At 41.0% G+C, this 26700-nt stretch overlaps 1 protein-coding gene across 1 annotated transcript in view; it reads right to left on the reverse strand.

Moving 5' to 3' along the window:
- Positions 1-26700, reverse strand: part of GLB1 (galactosidase beta 1) — an 89965-nt gene that overhangs the window by 39317 nt on the left and 23948 nt on the right. The window contains exons 5-10 of the mRNA XM_063113639.1: positions 25711-25805; positions 20633-20813; positions 16507-16565; positions 10375-10496; positions 10248-10288; positions 5070-5182 (exon numbers count right to left, since the gene is read on the reverse strand). Coding sequence (XP_062969709.1) covers positions 5070-5182; positions 10248-10288; positions 10375-10496; positions 16507-16565; positions 20633-20813; positions 25711-25805 — 611 coding nt within the window. The remainder of the gene's footprint in view (positions 1-5069; positions 5183-10247; positions 10289-10374; positions 10497-16506; positions 16566-20632; positions 20814-25710; positions 25806-26700) is intronic.

Genomic DNA, 26700 nt, shown 5'->3' on the forward strand with positions numbered 1-26700 from the left:
AGGAAGAGACTTTAAAAATGACCCAGCAGCATTAAAAGTGCCAATGTGACCTTCTAGAATGAAAAATATAACTTAATAATTCAATGGGAAGATTTAGCCTCAGAATTCATAGCTGTTAAAGCAAAAACAACAGAATTGAAGAACATATCTGAAGATAATCAGAATGCCACACAGAGAAAAAAAAAGGTTAAGAGACCTAGAACCAGAAGAGGCTAGAACCAGAAGGTCTTCCAAACACCTAATTGGAGTTCCAGAAAAGAAGAGAGAATAGGGTAGAAGTAAATATTTGAAGAGATAATGGCTTAAATTTTTCAAGACTAGTGAAAAAGATACCAAACCATAGATTTATAAGTTCCAAAACTACCAAATGAGATTTAAAAAAAAAATCCCACTTAGATTCATCACGAAGAAGCTATAGTACATTGAATATAATGGTAAATGTCACAAACCACCAGAGAGGAGACAGATTCCCTTCAGAGGAGTGACGCAGTGGGGTTGACTGACTTCTCAACAGCAGTGATGAAAGCCAGAAGTCAGTATGCTGATAAATTACAGCTGTCAGTCTAGGAAAACTATGTTTTGAAAATGAGGGAGAAACCATTTTCAGACAAACGAGTATTAAGATAGTTTGCTCACTAAATAAAATTCTAAAGGTTACATTTCAGGCAGAAGAGTGAGCTCAGATGGAAAGACTGAGATGCAAGAAGGAATAAAGAATAAAGAAAGCGTGTCACAAGGACAAAGGTACTAGATCTTTGTCCCACACTCTGGATTCATGCATCTAACTTCCTACTTTATATCTCCAGGAGTATGGATGTTAAACATGTCACACTCAGCACATCCAAAACCTAACTCCTGATCTCCCCCCACATCAATGGCAACTCCAACCTTCAAGTTGCTCAGGTCAAACATCTCGGAGATACCTTGACTCTACTCTCTCCTTCACTCTCCATAACAGAAAATCCTATTAGCTTTACTTTCACAATATAGCCTGAATCTCACCAGTTCTTACCACCTTCACAAGCCACTATTGTCTCTCACCTCAATGGTTGCAAGGCCTTCTAATTGGTCTTCCTGCTGTACCTTTGCCCCACCTGCCACAGTCTACTTTCAATATAGCAGCCTGAATAATCCTTTAACTGCCAGTCTGCTCAACTTTACAATGGATCCTCGTTTCATTCAGAGTAAAAGCCTAAGTCTTACAAGGCCCTGTGTGATCAGTTCCTGATTTACCCCTCTGATCTCATCTCCTACTCCTCTCCCCTTCATTTACTGGGCTCCAGTCACACTGGCCCCCTTTTTAGTTCTTAAAAATGCCATTCACTTTCCCAGCTTCTCTCTGGCTGAATCCTGCCTGGAATGCTCTTGCCCTGGATAACCCACATGGCTTTCTCACCACCTTAAAGTCTTTGCTCAAGCTTCACCTTCTCAAGGAGGCCTATATATGCCAAGCAGCTGAAACCACCTGGCACATAGAAGGTACTTGATAAATATGAGGGTAATTTGAAAAGTTCATGGAAAAATAGAATTAAATGATAATATGAATCTTTTCATGAACTTTTTGAAGTGCCCTCGAATTTGTTAAATCCTTTGTGAATAAATGAACTAGGTGGGGAAAGTCAAACACTATCTGAAACCATTACAGTAATGCCTTATTGTGATATTATATGTATTTTTTGGTTTTCGTCCACATTTCCTGGCTTGTTTTAACCTTCCCCAGCCTTTCTATCTTGGAGCTGGCCATACAGAAATCCTCTGACCTACCTTATCTGATTGCAGATCATAAGACTCCCTTTCAGGAAGGGTCTTGCCCTATACCCCGGAGGAAGGAATGCTGCTCAGAGAGGCCAAGAAGAATCTGAACAAACATTCCTTCCTGGGTTTCCCCTGTCACTCCATTAGTGTTAGATAATACCCATTTTGTCCAATCACATTTCTATGATTGTCCATGCTTCAATCATCCCTATGTAATGAAACTACCGTAAAAACCCAAGAGCACAGAGTTTGGGGAGCTTCTCAACAGTTTAACTCATGCGTGTGCTGAGGGGGTGGCACACCCCAACTCCACGGGATCAGAAGCTCCTGCATTCAGGACCTTTCCAGACCTCACTCTATATATCTCTTCATCTGGCTGTTTGTGTCCTTTAAATATCATTTATAATAAACTGGCAAATGTGTTTCCTTGAGTTCTGTGAGCTGCTCAAGCAAATTAATTGAGCCTAAAGAGGAAGGAAGGGTTATGGGGACCCTAATTTATAGCCAGTTGGTCAGAAGCACAGGTAAAATTATCTGGGGTTAGCATCTGGCATCTGAAATGGGGGGCAGTTTGTGGAACTGAGCCCGGCCATAGAATCTCCAGGCAGGTCATGTTGGAATTGAGTTAGAGGACACCCAGCTGGTGTCTGCTGCAGAACTGCTTGCTTGGTGTGTGAGGAGAAATTTTACACATTTGGGCACAGAAGTCAGAAGTCTGTCTTCTGTGTTGCTGATTGTGCTGTGAGAGCAGAGGAAAAACAGTATGTGTTTTTTCCACACATTTACAGGTTTTATTTTTTAAAGAAAGAACTAAAATATGTGCAAACTATACTCAGAGAACTAAAATACATGATAATAATAACACAAGTCAAAAGGGCTGTAATTGGAGTTAAAGTGAGATGTAATATGGAGGAAGTAAAGATATTAATTAACTTAAAACTATTATAAGTTAAAACTGATTGTTACAGTTTCTTAAGAGCCAGACACAAAGGAGTGCATATTGTATGAACCCATTAACTACAAAGTCCCAAAACAAGTAAAACCAATCTGTTGTGATGGAGGTCAGGATAGTGTTTAATTTGCGTGTGTGTGTGTGTGTGTGCACACGTGTGTGTATGACTAGAAAGAGCATGACAGGGCCTTCTGAGGTGCTGTGTGTTGGTTACAGGGCTGTGTTCACTTTGTATAAATTCACTGAGTTGTATACTTATGAGTTATGCTTTTCTGGGGCTATGTGTATTACACCACTAAAAAGATAAAAATGCAGCAAATAACTTCCAAACTAAGAGTAAAGATTATGAAATGGCAAAACAAAAACAAACCAAACAACAACAACAAAAAAACTTCCAAACTAGAAGTGGGGGAAATGAAAAAAAACAAAAAAACCAAAAAAACCTCAAACAATCCAAAAGAAAGCAATGAAGGGGGAAAGAAAAAAAAAAAAAAAGACAGAAAAGTTGGACAAACAGAAATTATAAAATAAGATGGTTGAGCATTCCAGAGCCAGAAAAAAAAAAAAAGATGGTTGATAATATATGTATATTTAGAATTATAGTGAATGACAATGAATAAACGCACCAGTTAAAAGATAAAAATTTTCAAACTAGATATTTTAAAAGTCCAGCTATATCCTATTTACAAAGAACACATGTAAAGAAAACAAAGGAAATAAAAATGTTGAAATTAAAGCATTGGGAAAGATATACCAGGTAAATACTAACCAAAAGAATACAGGTAAGCTATATTAATTACAACAAGCAAAAAAGACTTTTAAGGCAAAAAGCATTACTAGAGATAGAGGGACATAATCTTTCTACTATTAAATACTGAAGGATTTAATTCTCAATTTGCATACCTAATAACCTAATCCTAAAAACTGATAAAACTACAAGGAGAAATACATATGAACAACTCTCTCAATAAATAATAGAATAAGCTGACAAAAATTAGGATGCATATCAAAAATATGAATGGCACTATTAATAAGCTTAATCTAATGAATTTGTATGTAGAATATCACACCCAACAACTGTAAAATATACATTCTTTTCAAGCACACACTGAGTATTTAGTAATATTGTTGTATGTCAGTCTCTCTGACTAGGCTCAACAAATTTTAAGGAACTGGAATCATATAGATACATTCTCTAACCAGAGGAAAAGTGGTAGAAATCAACAAACTAGAGAAATACTTATGTTTAACACTTCTGAACATTTCAAGGGTCAAAGAGAAATCAAAATAGGCATGTTTAGAAGAAAACAGCAATAAATATATTGCAAATTGAAACATAAAACGGAGCTATAGCAGTACTCGAAGGACATACATAACCTTGAAAATTTATGTTAGAAAAGAAGAAAGGCTATTTTAAAAAGCTAAGCTTCAAATAAAGGAAGAAAATCATAAAGACAGAAATAGAAAGCATTGAAACAGAGAACAAACATACAAGAGAGAGTTTGGGAGATATTACTATAAATTCTGCAGAGATTAAACCCATAACGAAGGAATAACATGAGCAACAGTTTGGTAATACATTTGAAAATTTAGATGAAATGAACAAATTCTAAGAGTAGTTAAGTCTAGGTCCTATTTTTCTATACATTTAAAATATTTCACAATATGAATTTGAATACTTATGTTTAAAATTGAGACTACATTATATTTAAAACAAAACAAAAAAAAATCATACCATTTATAGGCAGAAAATCTTTGTTTTTTTAACTTCAAAACTCAGGTGACTGAGCAGAAAAAGTGTGGTTTTTTTTTAAAAACCCACAGAAGAGACAGGAAATTCCACCTGGGTGTGTTAGGTGCTTTAAAAGGTTTCAGTGCTAGCAGGACTAAGCAGTTCAGGAGCAGGCCACAAGGAAACAGCAGTAACTTGCCCCAAATAGAGAAACGAAACATCACTGACACCTCACATTTGCACCATGCTTCACAGTGTCTGCATATTTTTTTCCTACACACTATAGCTATTGAAGTGGACACACATTTTTTTTACCTTTAGTATAAGAAACAGTAATGGCTACCATTTATTGGACATATATGTCCTGGTCGGCTTATATATGTTGTTTTTAATCCTCACAACACAACCAGGTGCTGTTATCCTAGTTTTACACATTAATAGATTAGTAGAGTAACTTGCTCATAGGCCCACCCTTCATCAGGTCGAGCCAAGACCCAAACCCAAGTCTAGCTGCTGCCTCCCATCAGCCTTCCTTTCAAACACAGAGGTTCCAGGCAGGAAGTCGTCTACAAAGCCACAAGGCAGGCTCTGTCCGAGACCAGCCCACCGCAGCCTGTACAAAGCACCCACCTTCTTGATAACCTGTCGCAGAGCAAAGTACTTCTCAGTAAGGTCCCCTGCCTCGCTCAGTGGGGCGTCATAGTCATAGCTGGTGGGTTGTGCTTCATAGGGCATGTTGGCTCCTAGAAGACAAAAATGTGCGATGAGTTACTTCTGAACACCCTTCCTGGGGCAAGTTCTTTGGGATCCATGGGCTCAGCATTGTGGAGAGAGAAAAGTAAAGCACACGTCAAAACCAACTGATGAGAGACATAGAGGTGACCCTCAGGATGCAAGTTTTAGAAGAACGAGTTTCTTCCAACAGGTGGCACTTGCCAAGCTCCTTAGAGTTACAAAGCACTTTTCCCATCCACTCTCCGCAGAAACTCACAACTGTGATTCTAACAGATGTTACTCCCACAGGACAAGCAAGAATCTGAAGCTCCCCATAAAATTCTGCTTACATCTCACACCCAGTAATGGCCGGGCTTGACAGGACCCACATCTCTGACTGTTAACGCCACAATTCCTGGTCTTTTTCATGTCCTCAAACTGTGAAGACACAGGAAACTGGGCCGAGGGTCAGCAAAAAACTGAGAGGTTATCAGATCGAACAGTGGGAGATGATGGTAGATACATGTTGCCCACCGAGATTCCAATGACACCTTAAGGCCTTTGTAATATCTACCAAGAGTGTTGAGAGGGCTGTGGTACACTTTTTGGATCCCTCTTCAGGACCAAGGCATTCACTCGCCACCCCAGCTGCCAGGGGTGTTGGCTGCTGACACCTCTCAGATGTGTCCCTCTCTGGGTGTTGGCCTCCACTGAGCTGCCTAACCCAAGGTGACCAGCCTCTAGGGATAGCCTATACCCAACAACTGACCAATATAGGGATATAAAAACCAGGCCCCCTTGCCTCAAAGGGCCATCCCAACTCCAGAGCTCCTTCTAGGATCAGCTGAGACCACTTGTGAAACTGCACTACAACCCAACTTCTCCCTCTACCCAGTCCTGCCTCTTACGCTCTCACAGGTGCTCCAGAGCACTCAGTAAACTTCCTGCCAGGAAATCTCGGGGTGTGTTTCCCTGGGAACTTGTCCTACAACAAAAGACCAATGAATAGTGTCAATACTGTATATACAAAAGGACTAAAAAAGGAAATGTCCCTGCAATTTTTGTCCAAGGGGCACAGTCAAGTCCCAGCCTTGTCAGAGATGATGTTCACAGGTATGAGGATGTCTGCAGTATTGTGCAGTACTTTGAAAACTGGTCCGTGCACAAGAGTCACATGGAGGGCTGGTTACAACATAGACTCCTAAGCTCCCCCTGGAGATTCTGACTCAGCAGGTCTCGGGTGGGACCTGAGACTGCATTTCTAATAGGCTCCCAGGTGATACTGATGCTGCCGTCTACGGACCAGCAAGACCTCGTGCCTTTCTCTTCTACTTCAGAGAGTATTTGCAAAGCAAATATGTGAGAATGAAGTTATTTTAGGAATTTTCTTTGGTCTAACCTAATTTGTAAGTAAATGAGGCACAAAATATGATAGTTCGCCCATGATTAGTACTGGATTCCTTGGACACAGCTTACAAGTGATGGAGCCACCTTAGGTGACCCTACTGGTGTGGAGTTGACATACCACATGAGCAAAGCTAAGGATCAGGTCAGCCCGCAAAGACCTTTTCATTAGTTCTCTGCACAGAATCTAAATTTTGAAAGACCTGGACCACTCAATCAACTGAACTGATCCAGTCATATTACTTTCTCCCTTTCTTATTAACCAGAGAGTTTACAGCCAACAGGTCCGCCTTCCTCAGGGGGTGCATAGGTTAAAACACATCTCTTCTCATGAGATGCAAGAATAATAAAACCACATCCGTTGCTGCAAGGAGCTCACCCTCTTTGCTTTCCCCCCTCCACCACTAATGTGGCAGTGACTGTGCTGCTCTGTGTTTCTTATTTATATGTCTCACTCCACACTAAACTGTGTGTACTTTGGGGTAGAAACTATGCCTCATTTACCCTTGGTCCTCGGCTAGAACCAGACACGGAGGATAATGCAACAAGCGGTTGCCAAGTGGAGTTGAGCAAGTGTGACTTCTGGAAATAAACTTTGCAGGCTGTCGAGCTCTTTTACCTGCTCGTAATTCTGCTGACTGGGCCAACTGTCGAGCTAGGGCTGGGTCTGGAGCTCACAGACCCCTCAAGCCCATTGTCCAGACTGGGTCACAAACCCTTCACATGCCAGGCTGGGTCACCAAACCCCTCACACACAGGTTTATGAGCTAGGTGACCGGCCAAAAGGTCCTTGGAAGCCATAGGTTGGAGAGGATGGCTGCATGGGGTCAGGGGGTGAGGGGAGATGCCCGAGGCAGATGCCAGCCAAAACAGCAGCATTGAATATGCACACTAACTCCACCCCCCACACAATTTGCTTACAAAGAATGTGCAGCACCACTCCCAACCTGACCTAAAGTGAGGAGGCCTGATTAAATTATTCTATTTTCCCAACACAGGCCAAAGGAATCCAGGCTGGGAAACTGGCCAGAGGGCTAAAGGGTGGACTGGAAAACTAAGTCTTTGTTTTAGTTCTACCAGCAGAATCTTACTCTGCTTGATTTCAGACTGACATATGGCAGCATCATGGAGAAATAGTGAGTATCCAAGCCTCCTTTGGCCACATGAGAGGGCGTGAGATAAGAAGGCAAAAGACACACACAGCAAGACTCTGCTCTCCTCAACTCTCCGCATTTTGTGAGAATCACAGGAGAGCCTGGATCCTGTGGGAAGCCATCACACAGATGTGGACACACTCAGGCGCAGAGTTTGGGGACACATACCTGCACAAGCATGTGCACATTCCCTTGGGTAGAATTGTAATGACGCCGCCGGCCCCCACCAGATGTTTTTCTCTCTCTGCTCTCTGGGAAGCTGGCCTGATGAACAGCTGCTAAGAAGTACAGACTGGCCCTCCCTCGCTTCCCCAAAGTGACAGGCGAAAGGGGAGGTTCAGAGAGGCCTAGCAGAACACACACGGGGCTGGTTTTAGGGCCAGCTCAGGGTCTTTGGGTTGCAAGGGGTTATCCAAAGGGCAGTGGGGGCTGGGTAGTTAGCTCAGTTGGTTACAGCGCACTGTCAAAACACCTAGGTCAAGGGTTTGGATCCCCCTACTGGCCAGATACCAAAACATACACACACACACACACACACACACACACACACACACACACACACACACACACACACACACACACACACACACACACACACACACACACACACACAGTGCCTCTAGCCCACCAACACACACACACACACACACACACACACACACACACACAGTGCCTCTAGCCCACCAAGACCTGAAAGACCTGAGTTTGAGACCTGGCTCCACTCCGTACCAGCTGAACAGAAAACTTGTGGACTTTTTTTTTGTAGCCATCTATTGTTATCTGTAAAGTGGTGTCAATAATCCCTAGCCTAGATGAGACTGATATGAGGACTAAATAAGAAAGTAGAGATGGAAAAGAGACTTCTATTGATGATGGCAGGGGCAGGGGAGAGGATTAAGGACAACTTCCACAGTTTCTAGTTTGTTTCTTTCTTTTTTGTTTTGGTATGGGATCTGAACTCTTAACCTTGATGTTATCAGCACTGCTCTCTAACCAACTGAGCTAACTGGCCAGCCCTGAGTGATAGTTTTTATACTGATTAATTTTTTTTCTAAGAAGAACGTGTTGTTTTCAGTAAAACAAAAAGATTTTTTAAAATTGTGTGATGAACTGTAAAGTTCCAGAAAACATATCTTTACTCCTGATTAGATGACTGGTCTCAATTCCATCAAAGGCAGCTAGGTGGAATCTCTACCTATTGAATGAAAGAGTCCTCACCAAGTCTTGACTCTTTCTAATAAGAAGACAGACACACAGAGATGATCTAAAACATCAGTTACCAACCTCAGCACACTATGATCTTTTAGGCAGTGACATCTGAGTTTTGCAATGTCTTCATTTCTTGGCTCTAATAATACTAATAAAATTGATAATGCTTGCAAGCAATGTCTTCTCCTAGCTCACCCCACCCTACAAAAAAAGACAGCAGTTCAAAGGAAGGACTTCTTTGATAGTTGATAATGTCCAATTTCAGATCCTGAGAGATTTAGGCTCCAACTAAGCCTCCAAAACTCAGTAGTAGGGCATCTTCAATGATTCAGAGAGAAAAATGCAGAAGTGGGGAGAGGTGGGGAATGAAGCTTAGAGAAAAGCCAACAGAGCATAATTTGTCTTTGTAAAAATCAATGACAATATAGAGAAATTTGTCATAATTTTTTCTACACACACATAAAAACCATATAGGAATGTAAAATGGAGCAGCCTCTTTGGAAAACACCATGGCAGTCCCACAAACTCTAAACATAGAGTTGACCATATGACCGAGCAATTCCACTCCTAAGTGTGTACCCAAAAGAATTAAAACAGGGACTCAAACAAATACTTGCACATCAATATTCACAGCAACATTATTCATAATATCCCCAGACTGGAGATAACCCAAATGTCCATCAACTGATGAATGAATAAACAAAATATTATACATCCTCACAGTAGAATATTATTCAGCAATAAAAAGGAATGAAGTACTGATACATGACTAGAAATGTCCAGAATAAGCAAATCCACAGGGACAAGGAGCAAATTAGTGATTTTCAAGGGCTCGGGGGAGGGGGAGGAGGGAGTGACTGCCAATGGGTATAAAGTTTCTTTTTGGGGTGATGAAAATGTTCTGGAATTGGATGATGATAATGGCTGCACAACACTGTGAAAATACTAAATACTACTGAATCATACACTTTACAATTGTGAGTTTTATGGTACATGAAATATATATCAACAAAATAAAATGTTTAAAAAAAGACCACAGCACAATATATGACCAAATAAGCTATAGTCACAGACCATGAGTGCAGCTTGCCCAGCTAGCCTGGTTTAAAACAGTAAGGTCTTCTAAATACTCAGGTAATGCCCCTTAAAAAATATTTAAACAAAAATGATTTTTAAAATTATATAGGTAATTCTTCTATGTTAGAAAATTTAGGAGAAGACAAACAAAAATAGAAAATAAAAATCATGGGTAGGCGTACCCTCCAAAATCAAGCCCAAGAAACATTCTAGCATAAGCTTCTACAAACAGATGTTAAATTGCCCTTACCATTCCAATAGGCAAAATTGGTCCCACCCATAAACATGTACCTGTAAGGAAACAAGAGAACACATAGTACTTCACTGTGAGCCCACAGCTGTTGAGGGTACCCTCCCCTCAGGTGATGAATACTCACAAGTTCACATTTGCCCCAATGGCAAGCAAAGTATAGAGGGAGGAAGCCAATTCTTCAGTCTTGACTGTCGAGTGAGGTTGGCCCCAGTGGTCTAGCCAGCCAGTATAGAATTCAGAATTGATCTAAAAAGAGAAAAGGACATGGAGCTTGGGATAGACTTACGACCTTCAAATACTGGAGCTTCGCTGTAATGCTCTGTAGCGCTCTTAATCCTGCTCGTGACGCCAATTGTAAAGCTAGGTGACCATGCCAGCTGTCAGGCTCTTTTACCTGCCAGTAATCCTGCCGACTGGGACGATTGTTGAGCTACCTCCCAGATCCCTCAAGCCCATTCACAGGCTGGGTCACCAGACCCCTCACACGCAGGTCTATGAGCTAGGTAACCGGCCAAAAGGTCCTCGGAAGCTGTAGGTTGGAAAGCATGGCTGTGCTGTGTGGTTGCCTGAGGCCAATGCCCACCCACCTGCTTCACTAAAACTCCTCTCTCTCTGTCTCTCCCTCGGTCTCTCCCTCCCTCCCTCTCTCTCAACAAGAATAGCAACAAAACTAAAAAGATACATTAGCATGCACATGCACTAACTCCACACACACACACACACACACACACACACACACACACACACACACAATTTGCTTACAAAGGATGTGCTAAAACCACACCCAGCTGGACCCGAGGTGAGGGCCCTGACCAAACTATTCTATTTTCCCAACACGGTCCATCTACTCCACTGAGGGACAGGTGGAAGGGGGCTGACATGCACGGCATAACCCAGGGCTGGAGACCAGTGAGGACTTCCAATAATAGCACTGCCTATACTCGGCCCTCAGGCGCCAACCCAAAGTGAGATCTCATCCTATGTAATACAAGTATTGCTGAAAAGTTATACCTACACCAAAATTTTGTTAACCTACACTCAGTTTAAATACAGTAGGAAAGTTTTGTTGGGTGAAGGGATTGTTTTAAAAAAAATTTTTTTTACTTCAAAAAATTTTTTATTGAAACATTGATTGTACATATTTATGGGGTACAGAGTTATATTTCAGTACACGTATACACTGTGTGCTGATCATTCAGGGAAATTAGCTTATTCATCATTGCAAAATGTAATCATTTCTTTGTGATGTGAACATTAGATCTCCTCTCTTCTAGTCATTTGGTTACATGCAGTAAATCATTATTGATTATAGATTTCTGGGTTGACTGCACACCAGTAAGATTTATTTTTTCTATCTCAAGTTACTTTCATGCCCATTAATCAGCCTCTCACTACCCCTCCTCCCCACCCCCTTTCCCATCTCTAGTAAGTATAGTTCTTCTCTCTCCATTTAACAATTCAACTTCTTCTTCTTATTGTTTTTTATTTATTTGTTTTGCTTTGTTCTCTTTTTTTAGCTTCCACATATGAGTGAGAACACATGGTATTTCTCTTTCTGTGCCTGGCTTATTTGACATAATTTTCTCCAGGCTCATCCATATTGCCACAAATAGCAGAATTTCATTCTTTTTTATGGCTGAGTAGTATTCCATTATGTATATGTACCACATTTTCTTTATCCAATCATTTGTTAATGGACATTCATGTTGGTTCCTTATCTTGACTATTGTGAACACAGCTGCAATAAACATGGGGGTGCAGGTGTCCCTTCAACATGATGCTTTCCATTCCTTTGGGTATACACCCAGCAGAGGGATTGTTAGATAGTATGGTAGTTCTATCTGTAGTTGTTTGAGAAACCTCCACACTGTTTTCCATAGTGGCTGCGCTAATTTACAGTCCCACCAACAGTGCAGAAGGGCTCCCCTTTCTCCACATCCTCACCAGCATTTGTTATTTTCTGTCTTTTTGATAATGGCCACTCTAACTGGAATGAGATGCTATCTCAATGTGGTTTTGATTTGCATTTCCCTTATGATTAGTGATGTTGAGCATTTTTTGTATACTTAGTGACCATTTTGAGAAATGTCTACTGAGTTCCCTTGTGCATTTTTCAATTGGGCTATTTTATTTATTTATTTATTTATTTATAGCTATTGAGTTGAGTTCCTTATATATTCTGGAAATTAGCCCCTTGTCAGATGTATTTTTTGCAAATATTTTCTACCATCCTGTAGGTTCTCTCTTTGCTCTGTTGATTGTTTCCTTTGCTGTGCAGAAGCTTTGTAGTTTGATAAAATACCATTTGTTAACTTTCACTTTTGTTGCCTGTGCTTTTGAGGTCTTATTTATGAAATCTTTGCCTAATCCTATATCCCGGAGTGTTTCCCTGTGTTTTCTTCTAGAAGTTTTATAGTTTCAGGTCTTATGTTTAAGTCTTTAATCCATTTTGAGTTGATTTTTACATATGGTGAGAGATAGGGTGTAGTTTTACTCTTCTGCATATGAATATCTAGTTTTCTTTTCTTTCTTTTTTTTTTTAAAGATGACCAGTAAGGGGATCTCAACCCTTGGCTTGGTGTTGTCAGCACCACGCTCACCCAGTGAGCGAACCAGCCATTCCTATACAGGGATGTTATCAGCACCACACTCTCCCGAGTGAGCCACGGGCCGGCCCTGAATATCTAGTTTTCTCAGCACCATTTACTGAACAGGCTGTCCTTTCTCCAATGTATGGTTACTGTCTTTATCAAAGATCAATTGGCTCTAAGTATGTTGGTTTATTTTGGGGCTTTCTATTCTGTTCCATTGGCCAAAGTGTTTGCTTTTACGCCAGTATCATGCTGTTTTGGTTACTACAGCTTTGTAGTATAATTTGAAGTCAGGTAGCATAATGCCTCCTGCTTTACTCTTTTTGCTCAGGATTACTTTGGCTATTCAAGGTCTTTTGTTGTTCCAACCAAATGTTAGGATGTTTTTCTATTTCTGTGGAGAATGTTATTGGTAATGTATTAGTCAGCGTTCTCTAGAGAGACAGAATCAAGAGGATATGTTATAATTATGTGAGAGGGATTTATTAGGGAAATTAGCTCACATGACTATGAAGAAAAGTTCCATGATAGGCCATCTATAAACTGGATGCTGGTAGCGTGGCTCAGTCCAAGTCCAAAGGCCTCAAAACCAGGGAAGCTGATAGTGTCCTTGGTGTAAGTTCTGGAACCCAAAAGCTGAAGAGTCTCGAGCTCTGATGTCCATGGACAGGAGAGAAGAGTGTATCCCAGCTCCAGCAGATTGAGAGAGAGAGCTTCACCTCTTTCTTCTGTCTTTTGTTATCTCTGAGCCCCCAGAGGATTGGATGGTTCCCACCCACATTGAGGGTGGGTCTTTCCCATCCAATCCAATCAGACTCTCATACTAATCTCTGCTGGAGACACCCTCACGGACACACCTAAAAAGATTGCTTTACCAGGTTTCTCAGCATTCCTTCATCTAACCAAGTTGACACCTAGATTAACCTTCAAGGGTAATTTGACTGGGATTGCACTGAATCTGTAAATCACTTCAGGTAGTAGGGACATTTTCACAACATTAATTCTACCAATCCATGACCGTGGAATGTCTTTCCATGTTTTTGTGTCCTCTTTAATTTCTTTCATCAGTGTTTTGTAGTTTTCATTATAGAGGCCTTTCACCTCCTTGGTTAAATTTATTTTATTTTATTTATTTAATTAATTTATTTTATTTTTTGGTAACTGTTGTAAATGGGATTGCTTTCTTAATTTCTTTTTCTGCTAGTTCATTGTTGGTATATACAAATACTACTGACTTTTGTATATTGATTTTATATCCTGCAAGTTTACTGGATTTGTTTATCAGCCCTAAGAGTTTTTTGGTGTTGTCTAGGTTTTTCTGTATGTAACATCATGTCATCTGCAAACAGGGACAATTCGACTTCCTCTTTTCCAATTTAGATGCCCTTTGTTCCTTTTGCTTGCCTGACTGCTCTGGCTAGAACTTCCAGTACTTGTTAAATAGGAGTGGTGAGAGTAGGCATCTTTGTCCAGTTCTTGTCTTACAGGGAAAGCTTTCATCTTTTCCCTGTTCAGATGATATTAGCTGTGGGTTTATCACATATGGCTTTTATTGTGTTGAAATATTTTCCTTCTATACCTAATTTGTTGAGAGTTTTTATCACAAAGAGATGTTGAATTTTATCAAATGCTTTTTCCTGAGATAATCATATGGTTTTTATATTTCATTTTATTGATATGGTGTATCACATTGTTTTGCATCTCCTGAACCATCCTTGCATCCCTTGGATGAATCCCACTTGATCATGGTTTATAATCTTTTTGATGTGCTGTTGGATTCCATTTGCTAGTACTTTGCTGAGAATTTTTGCATTTAAGGTCATCAAGGACATTGCCCTATAGTTTTCCTTTTATGTTGTACCTTTGTCTGGTTTTGGTATCAAGGCAAAGCTGGACTCATAGAATGAGTTTGGGAGAATAACCTGTGCTTTGATTTTTAGTTTGAGGAAAACTAAAATAGTCTGAGAAAAATTGGTATTATATCTTCTCTAAAAGTTTGGTAGAATTCAGCAGTGAAGCCATCCAGTCATAGGATTTTCTTTCTTGGGAGACTGCTGATTACTGATTCAACCTTGTTACTTATTACTGGTTTGTTCAGGTTTTCTATTTCTTCTTGGTTCAGTCTTGGTAGGGTTGAATGTGTCCAGAAATTTATCCATTTCCTCTAGATTTTCAAATTTGTTGATGTATAGTTGTTCATAATAGTCTGTAATGATTCTTTGTATTTCTGTGGAATCAGTTGTATCGTCTCCTTTTTCATTTCTGATTTTTGATATTTGGGTTTTTTGCTCTTCTTTTCTTGTTCAGTCTAGCCTACGGTATGTCAATTTTGTTTATCTTCTCAAAAAACAACTGTTTGCTTCATTGATTTTTTGTACCCTTTTTTTGTTCTCTATTTCATCTAATTCTACTCCGATCTTTATTTTTCTTTCCATCTACTAATTTTGGGGTTAGATTGTTCTTGCTTTTCTAGTTCCATGAGGTGTAATGTAAGGTTGTTTATTTGGGACCTTTCAACGTTTTTGATGTGAGCACTAATTTCAATAATTGTCCCTCTTAGTACTGCTTTTGCAGTATCCCATAGGTTTTGGTAAGTTATGCTTGTATTTTCATTTGTTCCAAGGAATTTTTTAATTTTCTGCTTTATTTCTTCTTTCACCCATTGGTTGTTCAGGAGTGTGTTGTTTAATTTCCATGTATTTGTATAGTTTCCAAAGTTTTATTTGTTGCTGATTTCTAGTTTTATTCCATTGTGGCCTGAAAAAATACTTGATATAATTTCAATCTTTTAAAATTTGTTGAGACTTTGATTTGTGGCCTAATATGTGTTCTATCCTGAAGAATGATCTGTGTGCTGATGAGAAAAATGTATATTCTGCAGTTGTTGAATGAAATGTTCTATAAATGTCTGTAAAAGTCCATTTGATCTAAAGTGCTGTTTAAATCTAACATTTCTCTTCTAAATTTTTGTCCAGTGCTGAGAGAAGCATGTTAACGTCCTCATATATTCTTTATTGGGGTTTATCTCTCCCTTCAGATCCAATAATATTTGCTTTATATATCTGGGTGCTCTGATGTTGGGTCCATACATATTTAAGATTGTGATATCTTTGTATTAGTCCATTTTGTGGTCAGTAAAACTACATCCTCAATGCCACCTGGTTGCTTGTTAGAAATGCAGAATCCCAGGGCCCACCCCAGAGCCAGCAGATTGAATTTTGCATTTTAGCACCTTCCCCAAACTATTTGTAAACACTTTAAAGGTGGAGAAACTCTATCACAAAGAGTTCTCAAGAAACACAGACCTGAACTCACATCCTGGCCAGCCACTCACTGGGCAAGTGACACACATTCCCTGAACCTCACTGAAAAGAGAGACAGTAATACCACTTTTTTTTTTTTTTTTTTCTGACCGGTCAGGGGATTACAACCCTCAGCACGGTGTGGTCTGCAGCACGCTCAGCCAGTGAGCGCACCGGCCATCTCTATATAGGATCCGAACCCATGGCCTTGGCGCTACCAGCGCTGCAGTCTCCCGAGTGAGCCATGGGACCGGCACAGTAATACCATTTTTGAGAGTGGCCCTGAGATGAGATCAGGATGCAAAAGCATAGAGTCTGATGTACAAGCCAACAGTCTCTCCACCCCTTATCCCCAATTCTTACCAAGGGTCCTTTGGGCTCAATCTTCCTCTGGAGTAGGAAAGCAGCTGTGATGTTGCTGCCTGAAAATTACAAGAGGGAGAAGAAAGGTCAGTCATGGGAATGACAAGAAGTTAAAAAACATGAGCCATTCATGGAACTTGAGCCCGAGGCTCTGCTACAGTCTGAATATTGGTGCCTCCAAAATTCTTTTGTTGGAACCTAGTACTTGGTTTGATAGTATTGAGGTGGGGCCTTTGGAAAGTGATTAAGAATGGCATTAGTGCTGTTATAAAAAGGAGCTCCTTGGCCCCTTCTGCCATGTGAGGACATAGCAAGAAGGTACCATCTTTGAAGCAGAAAGCCCTCACCAGACACTGAATCTGCTAGCATCTTGATCTTTAACCTCCCAGCCTTCAGAACTGTGAACAATAAATTTCAGTTGTTTATAATTTACACAGTCTAAGGTATTTAGCTATAGCAGCCAAAACTAAGACAGGCCTTCTGTCCTTTCCCATGTTGCCATGGGCCTGGAATACCTCCAAGCTAGCTTCAGGATAAACACAGACCATCAACTTGAGGGAGGTGTAGGGACTACAGATCATTGCTTTCTCTCTGAGCAGGTCCCCATGGCCTCTCCTGACTGGACTGTCTTAGGAGTTTATTTCACAGGCCTGTCTTCTTCATCTGTGTTTCCCCAGGGCTTGGACACATGTCTTATGTGCTTAACTTTTCACACAGACATTTGGTTGACCTAAATGCTTGCTACAGGAGGGGCCTGCTATGAAGACATTTCCTTGTAGCCTCCATGGTGATGCAAACACATATGGTGCCATAAATATTTGCCAGTTAATTAACAAATCAAAGGAATGAAGATGCTCTAATTGTGCTTATCCCTGAATAAGAGTGCCCTCTGAATTATTTTTTGGTTTTGGTTTGGTTGCTGGGCCGGTATAGGGACCCGAACCCTTGACCTTGATGCTATCAACACTGTACTCTAACTAACTGAGCTATTGGCTAGGCCCTGAATTCTAATTTGTACATCATCAGCTATCCCAAACCACTTGCTCTCAATTTTTCCTTCTAAAACATTCCATTAGGATGCCTGTCTTGTCTTACTTTCCTTGTCTTCTATGGTCCCTTTCTCCTCTAAAAAAAAAAAAAGAATTTCTCCACAAAGAAGTCTGGCTCGTGTCAGTGAAAGAGTAAGCATGAACAGTGCCCACACCAACTGGAGCAGAGGACACCCTGGCCCCACACCTCACAATCCAGTTCCCACAGCAGGTATCCCAGAGTGGAAATGATACCAGACAAGATCTTCCAATAACCCCTTGCTCCAGTTGTTCCAGTTTTCAGAAGACAATGTGCTGATCAAGAAAGAGCAGAACCTCATTTACTTCATGCTGTATTTCTTACTATTAAACACTAAATGGCATTCAGATCTTTAAACACTGTTCTCATGAGCCTCCTCCTGAGATCTGACCCCCGGCCAATGCCTCTCTCCCACACAAGTCAATGAAACTGGCAGGAGCTTCAGCTGGAGGTCACCCTGCCCCAGGAACACTGGCCTTGCAGTGGCCTGTCTTTTAACCCCCAACAGTACTGATCACACTGTCACCTCACATACAAATAATGCTTATGACAAGTTCATAATAATCTTCAACTGGTTCATCCCAACAGAAAATTACTGAGCTTTTTCATCACTGTGATGGGAAGTGTGCCAAAGCAGGATGAAACCAGCATGCCACTTCCTCTGCAGCTCTTTGTAGATAAGAGTATCACCAAATGCTCTGAGCAAAGTACCATGTTTCTAGAAACACTCACTTAAAGTCAGTTCTTTTCCTCTCTTCTTTTTGGTAATGTAGAACAACCTCTTTAAAAATGCGACGTCAGCCTCATTCCCACGTTTCAGTCTCCTGTACATCCCTCTCAAAAGACAGCAAGTGTTGGACATGCAATGTGCTGAAGTGTCTTACACCTCAGAGGGCAGAACAGCAGGGTCCGTATGCTACTTGAAGAGCTGGTCTTTTTGTAACAGCCTGAACTGAAGTGACTCCATTTTGTTAAACCTTTGAACTCAAAAACTTGTTCTCTCCTGTCAGCCAAACCACATAGCCTGCAGCTAATTGCCAGAACACAATGACTCTTTCTCTCACACTGTAAACAAATAATCAGAGAAAAATGATTAACCCAGATGGTCATTCTGTACTAGCTTACTAACCTGATCTTGTTTGAGGATAACAGGAACTGAACCCATGGAGAGTGAAGTATGATGCTGGTCAACTCCCACCTGGGCAGTTCCTTGATGATGATCTGAAACACTCAAGCATGTCTGCATGTCCCCGCTTGATCACCATGACTCAGTTTCCACCGCAGACCCCTATAACACCCTTTGGCAAACCTAGGAGAGGCGGAGATCGTCTTTGAGACATAAGTCCGCCATTTCCCCAGGCTGCCAGCTTCCTGATTAAAGGCCACCTTTACTCTCATACCAGCTATTGTCTCTCGATTATTGGCTATTGAGAGGGGAGCAAATGGACCTTTGGGGTCTCAGTAACGTTCTTATTTTTTGTAACTTATATATATACATATATATATATATATATATATTTTTGTCTTTTTTGTGACTGGCTGCACCGCGCTCAGCCAGTGAGCGCACGGGCCATCCCTATATAGTATCCGAACCCACGGCGGGAGCACTGCTGCGCTCCTAGTGCCGCACTTTCCCGAGTGCGCCACCGGGTCGGCCCCTAACTTTACATTTTTAAATAATTTCAAACTTACAGAAAGTTGTGAGAAGAGTACAAATAACTCTCAAATTCCCTTCACCTAGCTTCCTCAATTATTATCATTTTACCATATTTACCCTATCAGATTCTCTCTTTCTATAAAAATATATGTATTTTTTTCTTAGCCATTTGAGAATAAGTTGCAGACATGATGGCCCTTTAACCCCTAAATACTTCAGTGTGTAGTCCCTAAGAACAAGGGGATTCTTTAAATAAACACAATACATTTTGAAGTACCCTCGTACAAAAAATAAATGGAAAAAAGAAAAAAACCACAATTATAAAAATCAGGAAATTAACATTGATACAATACTATTATCTAATCTATAGACTTTACTTAAAGAGTGCAATCATCTTAATAATGTCCTTCATAGCAAAAAAATAAAAATTAAAAAAAAGTCCAGTCTAGGACCCCATTCAGGATCATATGCTGCATTTAGCTGTCACGTCCTTTATGAAAGCTGCTCTCAACCTAAATGAAGACTCTGTTAACCTACCTACCTTCCTTCCTTCCTTCCTTCCTTCCTTCCTTCCTTCCTTCCTTCCTTCCTTCTTTCCTTCTTTCTTTCTTTCTTTCCGTCAGTCTTTTTTGTGACCGGCCGCACCGCGCACAGCCAGTGAGCGCACCGGCCATCCCTATATAGGATCCGAACCCGCGGCGAGAACGCTGCTGTGCTCCCAGCTCCGCACTCTCCCCAGCGCGCCATGGGCTCGGCCCCTGTTAACATGTCTTATGGCCAAAAGTGCCCTCACCATGCTGCTCACGCATGCAGAACTTTCTCATTTGTGGAACCTTCACAGCTTACACGACACTGAGTGCAAGACAATTTCTGTAACATCTGCCAAACCACCTCCAGCCCTCACAGTTCACAGTGTTATGAGTTATGAAGAAGGGCAACAGAAATGTACAGTAAGTTCCCTGTACTCAAGGGCTGGCAGGGTGATGATGCCAGCCAGTGGCTGACTTGAGAGTTTGCTACTATGAGGCATCCTGCCCAGATGGGAGGGCAGGAGGAGCAGAGAAGAGCAGCAGGCACAGAGCCTGAAAGGCGACTGTCTCGGGGTGGAACACCTCCCAGCTGGAACTGCTCACCACCTTCTTCATGCGGCGTGGACCACCCAGCACTGAGACAGCAGGACTCCAGGTTTTAGGCTGGCACTGCCAGTGCTGAAAATGAAGCTACTCTGGAAGCTCTCATCCTATAGACTTCAAAACAACAACTCTCTGCAACTGAGGGGTACAATTATTCTATTTTACCTGTTACTTGATAAAGGAAAATTTGAGAAATCTCATTCAATCTACACATGCCACTTTAGAAAGCTGATTTTAAGCTGCGTTTTCTGTTACTACAGACACTGACCTACTCCAAAGTCCACGGTGGCGTAGAGGCCCATCAGGGCCCCGCACTTCAGGTATTTTTCACTGGCCCCGTCAGTGGTGAACAGAACCACCTCGTTACCCAGGTGGGAGCGGAAGCGCTTCTGCAAGAAACGCAGGTAATCATAGTCACAGGCAAAGTAGCTGCCATATTCATTTTCAACCTGCAAATTACAAAAGAGGAGGGAGAGATTAGGAGATCCTAATGTAGCCATTCTAATGCAAGCTTTTGTTTGAGGAAAGTATCTGCAGAGATGACAAGCCTTAAAGATTGTCAGAAATGTCTCCTGCAGACCTCAAAACTTATTTTTCCAAAAAGCAACTCAACATAAAAGCTTATCTCCTGCTAACCCTCCCTCACCACCCAGAAATAAGAAAAACAAAACCAAAAAACACCAAATTGTTTTTTGGAGTGTAGTGATATTCTCTTCTATAATAGATAATAGATACTTTAAACATTATATAAACAATATTACATAAATAATACCTTCCCATGGTAGAAATATTAGAAAATGGAGAAAAATTAAAAGAAAATGGTAAAACCATCTGTTAATTCCATTGCTCAGAGATAACTACTATAAGCACTTTAGTATACAGCTTTCCAGATTTACACCCACACACTAAATATACACAAATAATATATAATGTTTTCTTTCCTCAAAACTGGTATTGTTATTATACACACCAGTCATAACACTGCTTTTTTCCTTCATATATTATCCAAAATATCCACGGCACTAGGAAGGGTGAATGCTGGATACGGATACAGATGTGCCATCATTTACTTGATCTCCTGCTGTCAAATGTCCAGGGTTCTTCCCATTTTGTGCTTATTTACCAATTTTCAGTTTGTGTCAATAACATCAATGGTTCTCATCAAAAGCTCTTTTGTCTCCCAAGGGACATCTGGCAATGTCTGGAAACATTCTGGGCTGTGACACAGGGGCAGGGAGCGGGGGGTGCTACTGGCATCCAGTGGGTAGAGGGCAGGGCCGCTACTAGATATCCTACAGTGCACAGAACACGCCCACAGCAAAGAACTGGTCAGGTGTAAAATGGCAGTAGTGCTGAGGGTAGGAAACTCTGCTCCGAAGCATGCATTCTTAATAAGGTAGATACATCCCAAGGGGTGAATATGGATTCTCATGGGATAAAAAAACAAAAACAAAAACAAAAACAAAAAACTTATTCTTTTTATATAAACACAGATATACATATAGTATATAAATAGGGATACAATAACTCAGGTATTAAAATTTCATTGGTGGGGAGGCAATTAGAAAAAAAAAAGTCTAAAAAGTCTCCTTAGGGGGCAACAGGAAAAAAAAAAAGGTTAAGAAATATTGGTCTTGGGCAGTAAAATGAATGAACTTCAGCTGTACCCAATCATCAAAGAATCTTAGAAATACAATGTTGAGTGAAAAAAGCACAATGCTGAAAAATACATACAGTACGATCCCCTTTATAGAAAATTCAGAAACAGTCAAAACCAAACTATGAAGTCTAAGTACACACATAGGTGGTAAAAGTATAAAGCAAAGCAAGCAAGAAAGTGATGACCATAAAAGTCAGGACAGTGGGAGGAAATGGGGTATGATCAAGGACACGTGGGAAGCTTCTAGGTACCATCCATGTGTGCTTACATGGGGGTTCACACTACAGTGATTCATTATACTGCACATTTATGTACATGTGCCGTATTTCACAATTTTAGGAAAAAAAGAGAAAAAGAAACTACCCAACTATAAAATTTCAACCTGCACATGATACAAAACAAATTTTTGTCATCCTGGGAATACATGGTCTTTAATCATAAGCACGAGAAACTGTGAGCCCTCAGAAAAGAGATGCCCAGACAGAGGGTGGCCAGGACAGATGGCTAAAGGAAGCTTTCCCAGAGAGGCAGCCTGAGGTAGCTCTAGGAGGAAAGGCTCGGAGCTGGGGAAGAGGAATGGGCAGAAGGCATTCCTGTAAGAGGCAGCCCATTTGTGAAATTGCCAGTAGCCTGAGGGCAGAGTTGGAGATGCCGGATGAATGATGAGTGATGATGAACTAAATGCCACCACTGTTATCTGCAAGGTCCTGCCCCTCAAATGGTTTTGTGAATGATCATTCTCTCGGAGAGGGTCCCTCTGGCAACACTTTCATATTATGGGTTCAGGAAGCAAAGCAGACTATAGCTAGCCCGCCCAGTACCCAGTCTTCGCTGGTCTTGAAGCCAGACCAAAAAAGGAGGCATTTGCTACTCACATAGAGTAGAAAACTCCCTTTGGGTGATTGGCCCTGATGCTTTGATAAGTCCCATGAAAATTCCTTTGGAATAATTGAGATAAATGCCAAGAAAAGGTTTGCAAATACCGGCAAGGTTTTCCCCCCGCTCATTTTCTTTTTTTCCCCTCTTTTAATAGGAGCTACTTCAATGACTGTGTCTCTATCATTTGGCTGCCAAGAAGTTGAGAGCTAAATTTAAGCGTCAGCTCTAGCAACAGAGGGGGCCCAGAGCACTGAACTCCGTATTCTTCTCTACCTACCCCCACACCCCAACCCAACAATCTTACTTTTTCAAGTCTTATTTATCCATTATCATCATTGTATATATACATATATATGTATATTTTTAAAGATGACTGGTAAAGGGATCTTAACCCTTGACCTGGTGTTGTTAGCACCATGCTCTCCCAAGACAGCTAACCGGCCATCCCTATATAGGGATCCGAACCCGTGGCCTTGAAGTCACCAGCACCACACTCTCCCAAGTGAGTCCTGGGCCAGCCCTATCATCATTGTATTTTATAACTTAAGATAAACAGGCTTGTAATAAATACATACAGGTAATTTTGTTAGGTTTTGTGAGAGAGAAAAGCACATTTGCAAGGCAGCCTAGAATCGTGGTCACAAGCACAGGCATCAGAGGATCAGTTGTGCACATGCAAATCTGAGCTCTGCCACTTCCTAGCCATGGGACTCCACCTATAAAATGTTTTGTCATCTGTAAGAGACTAATAGTACTGCCTCGCCAGGTTATTATGAGGTTTAACTGAGTCAGTACCTGAATACAGCACCTGGCATCTAGTAAGTACTCAAAAAGCGAACAACTAAGACCATACTTAGGTTCTATGTTACTGCCAGTAAGAGAAAAAATGAGGTGTGTGAAGGCTAGGAGGGTAGGGGAAACATACAAACAGAAAAGGGCTTGAAAGACCCACAGAAAAAGTCACATTGGGATTCAGAGGAACACTGACTTTTCTAAAGCGAGGGTCAGCAAACTTTTCTAATAAGAGGCCAGAGAGTAAATGTCTTAGGCTTTGCAGCCACAAGGTTTTCTATCTCAACTACTCAGCTCTGCTACTGTAGTACAAAAGCAGTCATAGGCAACACATATAAACTAATGGTGTGGCTATGTTGCAATACACCTTTATTTACAGAAACAGGTAGCCGGTTTTGGCCATGGCTTGCAGGTCTTTGTTCTAGAGTAACTCTCTCATCCTGTAAGCTCCTCAAGCATCATAAACTTCTTAAAAGTTGTTGATCTTCCAAAACAACAGGGAAAAACAGACATCATGATGAATACCTCATTAACCGGATGAAGTAAAGTTGTGGGTGTAAGATTGCCCACTCCTAATTATTTTCACCTTGTATATCATCAATAGATGATTGTGGCTTTACTTATTTTAGGTACAAACTGAGATAAACACTCACATATGCAAACCACCATGATGGCATTGAGTTAGCTAATCCCTACAGAATGAAACATTTGCATATTTGACTGAATCATAAGGATGAATAAGGCCCTGCCAGGGCTTCCTGCATCTGTAGGACTACAATGTTGAGGGCCCTAAACATTCTCAGGTAGGGATTTGAGCCTTCTAGTCTGACCCATTTTCACGCTGGCCGCAGAAACACAGCTCCTCAAATTCTCTGGGCACAGAGAGAGCACCAGCGTCACGAACTGAGGTAACACTATCCCTCGACCTGAATTAAGACAGAGATAGAAATCAGTTTGTATAGAAACCTTTACATACAGGAACACTGTCTACCAACCCCCCAGGTCTTTCTTATCCAATTCCAGAACCATTTGGTAGGTGTGTGATGTGGACGTGTATGATGTGACTTCATGGCTGGCAGGCAGACAGGGGGGAGCCAAGGAGACTAGCGAGACAACTAACTGGTCAGGGATGGAACAAGATAAACTGCCACATGTGCTTCACAAAAGGAGGCACCAACTAAGGGTTCTAAGAGTTCGACGGAAGCCACTGAAGTCACCTGGGATGGGTTTCCGGACAGAGGGAGACTGTATGTGAACTTTCTCAAAAGACAAGCAGGGCAACCACAAAAGATGATACACAATGCATGTTTATTGATATGAAAAAAAAAAAAAGCTTATGACATAAGAATGAGGTGAAAGAAGCCACACAGGAAATTGTCATATCGTATGAATTTACTCCATAAAAAGGAAGAAGAAAAAGAAGGCATAGAAAAATATTCAAGGAAACTCAGTCTTTGCAGACTATCAGTCTTTGCATAGCCAAGAACCATGGAAGAAACACGGCGGGGGCAGGAAGTGGGAGAGAAAACATAATGGTCCCAATTCACCACATCCTCTTTCCATTCCTCAGTTAACTTCCTCAGTCAGTCAGTGCAGATACCAAAGTGTTTCAGTCTACACTGCATCCCTGCAGCCAGAAGGTGGTGTCACATGACAGAAAGAACCAGCTCACAGGGTCAACAGAATGAGCGTGCAATCCTGATTCTGCCACCTGCCAGCTGGGTGACCTTGGCCAAGTCACTTAACCTTTTCAAACTTCTCCATTTAAAAGAGAGGGTGGTTGGAAGAACTGAATAATACTTGTAGGGCATCCAGCACAGAGCCTGGTACACAGCAGGCATCAAAAAATGGCAATGCCTTCCCAAAATGCAATTTAAGTAAAAGCATCATCTGTGGCATTACCTCTTAAAAGAACAGACTTACGAGGCTCATGTCTGCAATGCCCCTACCATTTATATAATGTAGATGGATGGAAACCTTCCCCTCTCCACACCCATGCTTAATTCCATGGTTACCTGCACTGTTATAATTGGCCCTCCATTCTGATAGAGAAGAGGCTTCATTTTGGGTAGAAGGACTCCCAACCACTTGTCCACAGCTGCAAGGTAATCTGGAAAACAAGACAGATGTAACACCATCACACACCTTTTAGTACAAAGAGACACCAGTGCAGCCTTATCACACTGGGGCTGGCAGCAGAGATAGGGATATACAAGACTCAACAACTACTTTCTGAAATGGGGGCAGATACACATCACAAATGTCTATAACGATTCATTACGCTGCACATTTATGTATGTGTGACGTATTTCATAATTTTAGGAAAAAATGAAAAAAAAAAAAACTACCCAACCATATAATTTCAAGCTGCACATAATACAAAACAAATTTTTGTGATCCTGGGAATACATGGTTGTCCCGTATTCCCAAAATACAACAAAAGTTGTCCTGCAATGCAGTTGTCTCGTTAGCTGAGCTCCTCGGTGGACAAGGATCATATGCCTCGTATCTGTCCTTGTCACGGGACACAAAGGCAATGTTTGCTGAATGAAGAAAAGAGTGACTGAATGTCATGTCCTTCTCTCAATCACAGTAGGGCTTTTTTTCTTTTTAAAATTAAGTTCTAATAAATTATATATTTACATTGTCAAATGGGAATAATAATAGTACATACTTCATAAAGTTGCCATAAGGGTTAAATGAGGTAATACATCTGAAAACACCAATAACATACTAAGAGTGCAAAACACGAGGGTAGTGCAATAAGAGGGAAATATATGCAGAGCATGATACACTACACTTTTATTCAGTAAACTTAATCAGTGATAACTGCTGCTATAGTAATCTTCACCACCAACCCCACCTCCACCATCACTACCGTCCTCCAGAGAAACTGAAGTCTTCAGAAGACAGAAGTGCAGCTAAATGGGACCTTCTGATTGATGAGGGTTTATAGCTAAAATAAACTCTAATGGTTAAAAAAGACAAGGGAAAAAAACTATCAT

Source organism: Cynocephalus volans, chromosome 11, assembly GCF_027409185.1.
Source record: "Cynocephalus volans isolate mCynVol1 chromosome 11, mCynVol1.pri, whole genome shotgun sequence".
Lineage (NCBI taxonomy): Eukaryota > Metazoa > Chordata > Mammalia > Dermoptera > Cynocephalidae > Cynocephalus > Cynocephalus volans.